This window comes from Salminus brasiliensis, chromosome 9 (assembly GCF_030463535.1).
Source record: "Salminus brasiliensis chromosome 9, fSalBra1.hap2, whole genome shotgun sequence".
Classification (NCBI taxonomy): domain Eukaryota; kingdom Metazoa; phylum Chordata; class Actinopteri; order Characiformes; family Bryconidae; genus Salminus; species Salminus brasiliensis.
Window position 1 is genome coordinate 9,525,761 of NC_132886.1, and position 7,111 is coordinate 9,532,871.

General features: G+C 40.3%; 1 protein-coding gene across 1 annotated transcript; it reads left to right on the plus strand.

The window, feature by feature from the left end:
• Positions 1-1,456: 1,456 nt before the first annotated feature.
• Positions 1,457-6,756, plus strand: LOC140562870 (asialoglycoprotein receptor 1-like). The gene is made up of 5 exons (XM_072688740.1): positions 1,457-1,483; positions 5,323-5,385; positions 5,641-5,798; positions 5,967-6,088; positions 6,254-6,756. The coding sequence occupies exons 3-5, from the start codon at positions 5,688-5,690 to the stop codon at positions 6,426-6,428; spliced, it is 408 nt and encodes a 135-aa protein (XP_072544841.1). The 5' UTR covers positions 1,457-1,483; positions 5,323-5,385; positions 5,641-5,687; the 3' UTR covers positions 6,429-6,756.
• Positions 6,757-7,111: the final 355 nt, after the last annotated feature.

Here is a 7,111-nt window from a genome sequence, read left to right on the forward strand (position 1 = left end):
ACAAAAACAACAGACTAACAGAATGATTAATGATCTGTATAATGAGTGATCTGTCCAAAAACAAACTGCATCATACAGAGAAAAGCTACAACACAATAACAGTAAAACTTTGAGGATACACCTAATGCTTAAAGTCCAAGCAGATCAGAAGGGATCAGCCTTATTTATTAGATTACTGTTTCCTCAGTAGTTCCTGAGAACTGTTTGGCCTCAAAATTGGTCCACTGTTAAAACCGTTAGCTAACATTCTGACTAGATTCACTGCCTGAGTACTGAGGCTGAATCGGATTCTTATTCAGATTTTCTGTTCCATCCTGGCACTTGTAGACCTGCTCTTTAAATTGCAGCATCATTTGAGGTGGCACTCAGAAGGTTTAAATGATAAAGAGCCAAATTAGAGGAGGCAGAACTTTTAAATTCTCATTAACTGAAATTGTCAATAATTCTCAATCATTTGATTTTTTTTTTTATATATGTACAGTGTAAAACAAATAAAGCTGTACATTTCTACAAACCTCTGGCTTTTTTATTTCCTGAACTGAGGGTCGTAATTTGTCCAGTTCTGTGAACTTATTCAGGTTGACAATGTTTTAGTTAATGTTAAGAAGCCAGCTGTAGCTCCTAAAGCTGGAAGCTTCTTACAGTGCATTATAAGCTTGACACTGTAAAAGTGCTCAGAAGATGCAGGGTAACACGAGTAAAAAATACTGTGGATCATGATTCATACTCATACTTTTTTACCTATATAAGCACATGCGCAAAATAAGAAAATAAAATAATAAAAATAAAAAAATAAAAAAAAAAACACACTAAAATGTACAGGTTAAATATATGATCTAAAATGTTTACATTATTATTTACATAAAGACTCTGGATATGATGTGAATACAGTGTAGTGTGAGAGGGGAGAAGTCTTTGTGGGTGCAGTGTGGCTGAGCAGTTGGTCACAGTTCCAGAAAGTAAGAGCAGGGTGGAGGGTAAGTTAGAATTATATGATTAGACCATTATGATGGACTGGACCTATAAAATGCATCCATAAACAGCACCATTGCTCTCTCCTTAGCACTGTTCGGGATTCAGAAGTTGGTATTAAATGTGTGTTTAGCATCTATTAACTGATTCATTGTAAATCCTGATAGTTTATTACATGGTACAGGGCGCTTATTTTTCTGCTCAATCTATTCAAAAAGAGTAAATTTTTTTAATTGATATATATACATATACACACACACACACACACACACACACACACACACACACACACACACATTTTCAACTTCTGACTATCTGATTTAATTAACTGATGGTCTAAACTTGTCCAGTTCTGTGATCTTATTCAGGTTAACAATGTTTTCAGTTTTCTTACACTGTTCTCACAGTTTACTGTGACTGATCTGATCTTCACTCTCAGTAAGATGTTGATGTGACTCTGACTTTCCAGAAAAAGATGAAACAATCAAGAAGCTCCAGGCAGACCTTAAAGGTGAGACTTAACTTTACTGTTTTATCAAAAGTGGACGTGTAATGAGTGATGTGTAGATTTATACTTGCATGAAGTACACTGCTCAAAAAAATAAAGGGAACACAATATAACAAGTAAATCAAACTTCTGTGAAATCAAACTGTTCACTTAGGAAGCAACACTGATTGACAATCAATTTCACATGCTGTTGTGCAAATGGAATAGACAACAGGTGGAAATTATTGGCAATTAGCAAGACACACTCAATAAGGAGTGGTTCTGCAGGTGGGGACTACAGACCACTTCTCAGAATGCTTTCTGTCTGATGTTTTAATCACTTTTGAATGTTGGTGGTGCTCATGGTAGCATGAGACCGTTTACATTTACATTACATTTTATGGCATTTAGCAGACGCTCTTATCCAGAGCGACTTACAAGGTTACTCATATTACAGAGGAGGGCCAATGTAGTGTTAGGAGTCTTGCCCAGGGACTCTTATTGGTGTAGCGCAGCATAGTCACCCAGACCGGGAATCGAACCCTGGTCTCCCACTTGGTGTTGTTGTAACGCAATGGTAGGTGGTGGTGTTATCTGTTGCGCCACACAAACCACAACCCACACAAGTGGTCAGGTAGTGCAGCTCATCCAGGATGACACATCAATGCGGAGGCTGGAGGCGCTACCAGGAGACAGGCCAGTACACCAGGAGATGTGAAGGAGGCCGTAGGAGGGCAACAACCCAGCAGCAGGACCGCTACCTCTGCCTTTGTGCAAGGAGGAACAGGAGGAGCACTGCCAGAGCCCCGCAAAATGACCTCCAGCAGGCCACAAATGTGCAATTGTCTGCACAAACAGTTAGAAACCGACTCCATGAGGTCCATGAGGGCCTGACGTCCACAGAAGGGGGTTGTGCTTACAGCCCAACACCGTGCTGGCCGCTTGGCATTTGCCAGAGAACACCAGGATTGGCAAATTCGCCACTGGTGCCCTACGCTCTTCACAGATGAAAGCAGGTTTACACTGAGCATGAGCATGTGACAGACGTGACCGAGTCTGGAGGCGCTGTGGAGAGTGATCTGCTGCTTGCAACATCCTTCAGCATGACCGGTTTGGCAGTGGGTCAGTAATGGTGTGGGGTGGCATTTCTTTGGAGGGCCGCACAGCCCTCCATGTGCTCGCCAGAAGTAGCCTGACTGCCATTAGGTACCGAGATGAGATCCTCAGACCCCTTGAGACCATATGCTGGTGCGGTTGGCCCTGGGTTCCTCCTAATGCAGGACAGGGGTAGACCTCATGTGACTGGAGTGTGTCAGCAGTTGCAAGATGAAAGTTGGATCAGCCTGTAGTGTGGTTTTCCACTTTAATTTTGTGTGTGACTCCAAATCCAGGCCTCCACTGGTTAATAAATTTGATTTCCATTGATTTTTGTGTGCACATTTAACTGAACAGAACAAGTATTCAGTGAGAATATTTAATTCATTCAGATCTAGGATGTGTTATTTTTACTGTTCCCTTTATTTTTTTGAGCAGTGTAGAAAAATACAGTCTGAGAATTTATTTTCTAAAAATATTAGAATTTGTTACGGGACGGTTAGGAAGCGGACCGAAGTGCAAAGAGTGCATGTGTTTAAGGTGACTGTGGGTGCTTTTGTGTACTTGTGGGAGAACAATTGCTCCCAGCAACACCTTACCGCTGCACCACCAGCAAGCCCAGGCAATTGGTGTAGTTGCACCCCTTAAAATAATGAAATTTAAAAAAAGCAGGAAAACAGCAGGAGACACCAAGATGGCATAGCTCAGAAAAACAAATTAACTGAGGATCACTGCTTGAACACTTAAACTCTTTAGCTGTGCTCTACAGCTTCTTTTTTTTATCCATTATCTTGTCTTGTTTTCTTCCATGACTTTTCTCCTTCCTTTTTTCAAACTATTTCCTTTTCAGCTTGCATTCTTTCACTTCTTTGTACCGTACCGGTCACCCCTCTACAAAGGTGTGACAGAGAAGTGCCGTTTGTCACATCCTTAAATGCTGTGACCACCAGGTGCACCTGGTTTGCACTGATTACCTCTAGGATTTCCGGGGATTGGAGTTCCCTTGGGCCTCGCCATTGCCGCCCTCTGCTGGTAGGTGCTGGCAGAATTCGTATCACTGTGGGGCTCAGTGTAATATGTTTTCATGGAGCCCCAAATCCCTGGCAGCGCTCGTGAGTCTAATCTTCATTTAAAGTAACATGTTGATTTAATTTTTAAGAGAGAAATTACAACAATATGAAGCTTCAAGAAAAAAAAATGCGAAACTAATCAAAGGTGAGACACAACTTTACTTTTACTACATTAAACATGTAATACAAAAACAATCTTACAAGAGAAGTAAAACTTTAGGAGCACATTCAGAAGTTCAAATCCCACCAGATCAGGCGCGTCGGTTGCCTTGTAATGTTGCATTGGGGGGGGAGGGCGGGGGTGTGTACTGGTTGGGTAATTTGCAATAAAGGTCCCCTTTAGATGATTTGTAGATAACTTGGTTACAGTGATGCAACTATATTTCTACTAAAATCAACTGAATCTTAAGTTGAATTACAGAGTCTGTTTATTCTAAACCTAAACCCTGACTTTAGCTGAAAATCTACACTAATCCAAACACAACTCTGGTTAATCAACTAGGTTTTACCAGAAAGTACTATTTTGAGCATACATCATTTATAAGAATGTAATATATAACTGGTTCAGCTGCCACCTACCAGTCCGGCCAGCGGGTCCCCCCAACCCGCCACCACCCATGGCTCACCCGCCTGCCGCTGCTGCCTGTTTGGTGGCCGTGCTGAAACCTAGATGGACTCGTGTCTGTCTGACACTATTAATATCACCACTATTAACTTTCTGTTGTATCTGCTTTGGTAATTTTTATCATTAATGTTTAAATAGTCTGGCCAGAGGAGGATGGTTCCCCCTTGTGAGTCTTGGTTCCTCCCAAGGTTTCTTCCTCCAGCTCTGAGGGAGTTTTTCCTTGCCACTGTTGCTGTTGGCTTGCTCACAGGGGTCTTTGATCCTTCATGTTATTTCTTCTTTCTTCTCTGTCTCTGTCCTTTATTAAGTACTAATTATGTAAAGCTGCTTTGTGACTACAACAGTTGTAAAAAGCACTATACAAATAAATTTGACTTGACTTTAAAAATTCCCTGTGAGAAATAATGAATACAGTTACCTTCATTAGGTGTCCTTCAGTCTCAGATGCTTATCTTAAATTAAATGCTTCAATGTTCCTAAATTTAGCCATGTCACTCCACTGCTGCGTTCTTTTCACTTGCTTTCTGTAGCTGCTGCCCGCATCAGATTCAAAACCCTGACTCTGGCCTACAAAGCCAAGACTGGACCAGCCCCTCCATACTTGATGGCAATGGTCAAAAGCCGATCCGCACCTAGAGCCCTTTGAGCTTCAAGTACGGCTCGGCTCGACCCGCCATCCCTCAAAGTCCAACGCTCACTGTCTTCAAGCCCAGACTGAAGACCCACCTCTTCTGAGAGTACTTGGACGAATAGTATAGTGGTCTCCTTCTGAATTGTGCTTAGTAATGTCTAAAGCTTAGAGGTATCTTTGAACTATTAGTCTATTCTAACTAGCTGAGGTTTTTCTTGGGTAAATAGCAAAGCACTTTGTAAGTCGCGTCTGTAAGAGCGTCTGCTAAATGCTGTAAATGTAATGTAAATTAAATGCAGTAAGAGTTAGCCAGTACTGTCCGTACATACAGACTCAGTTTTCTCAGTGTTCTTGTTGATCAGTTCATACCTGTCCACAGTCTTTACTGTCATTAAACTGATCTTCTGCATTAACATTCTGATGTGCTTTTCTGACATTTCAGAGAAAGAAGATATAATTAATCAGCTTAAGGAAAAAGAAGGAAAACATAGCTGTGATCCTACAGGTAAGATCATTCTTAAAAGTTAAAACATTAAAACAAAAAAAGAGATTCTTATTTTTCAGCATTTGCATGGCAAAGATCTTAAATCTTGAGAAGAAAAGATTAAACCATGAGAAAGATGAAAACTGAAAGATGAAACTGAAAAGCTTTTATTGTTTTTACATAATATTTTACAGTAGGTCTAAAATAATAAGCAACTGTTGAAAGTGTTTATTAAATATCATCATCATTAAGTATCCCATCATTGTAAAATTGCAGCTTGGAATGTGGATGAAGTCTGTTGTGCTGAAGGCTGGAAGTACTTCATGGGGAAGTGCTACTACTTTTCTACTGATAAGGAGACCTGGACTGCTAGTAGAGATGCTTGTGTGGCTGTGGGAGGACACTTGGTGATCATCACCACCCCAGAGGAAAAGGTATGATGGTCAGATATAATGTAATACTACTACTATAGCTGCTACTGGCATAATAGTTATTATTATTATTATTATTATTATTATTATTATTATTAATAATAAATTCTCATGTGTGCTAGTTCTGTACAGTGAATACAGTCTTAAAGTAGCAGGATATTTCTGTTACAGAATTTCATAAAAAGGTCAACGTCTCCTAGTCCCCTAAATTACTACTGGATCGGCCTGACTGATGCTGTGAAGGAAGGAGACTGGCGCTGGTTAGACGGAACAGAACTCAGTACAACATCAAAGTAGGTTTCAGACAGCACTGAAAACACACCACTGATCTGCTCTTAGAGTTTAGTCTGAACGTTAATATAAAGTTATAGAAATCTTATTCCAGTGTTTTAATGTGTTTCTGAGAACGGATCACTGTGTGAAGAGTAATCTATTATTTCTGTTCTCTTGTTCTTCAGATACTGGGGAGAAAAGCAGCCTGATGACTGGAGAGGGGAAAACAAAGAATATCTTGAAGGAGAGGACTGTGGTGTGATGCATTTAGTCACTGATGATTATGTTTTATCAGATGCAGCCTGTAATGTAGAGAATTTTAGATTTAAACGTGTCTGTGAAGCAAAAGCACCCGTCTAAGTAAAAAATATTAAAAAAAACTCCTAATGTGACTTCAAGCTCCTATCCACGTTTTCACTCTCTGGATTTCTAAGGACTAGCACCTGTGTATCTGATCATGTGATTATTTTAGATTAGTATTTCAGACCAGGCTTTAGATTAGGCATGTGGTGAGATATTGTATCCCATTCTGGAGATCTACAGAGCGTTTACTGATCCGTGTGTATTTTCCGTGAATTGACCCTTTTTCAACGTTGCCTATTCTCTTTGCCCTTTGGATTTTATGCATGTTTTTTGGTTTCCTGATTATGACCTTTTACCTGTATTGTGGACTAAGTTTTTGCCTTGACCCTTTTTGGATTTATTGCTCTGTGTGATGTTTGTACTCTTGCCTTTCATCTGTCTTTTGGCCTTGACCTTGGACTGTGTATCGATTACGAACTTGGACTGTGATTATCCCAGTAAAGCCTCCTTGACATTTTACCTCTGCAAGCGTCTGACCTTGTTTGGAACTTTACAATACCCTGTGCACTATATACCCTGCTAACCCCTCCCTATACTAAAATACCCTGTGCACCCTGCTAATCCCTCCCTATAAACCTCAAAACATACAACTGAACTGTACCAAACCGGACCAAACAGCTTATTTGCACACTGTACAGATGTTCTTTTCTGTAAATATCAGCTCTTTACTTTCTGTAAAT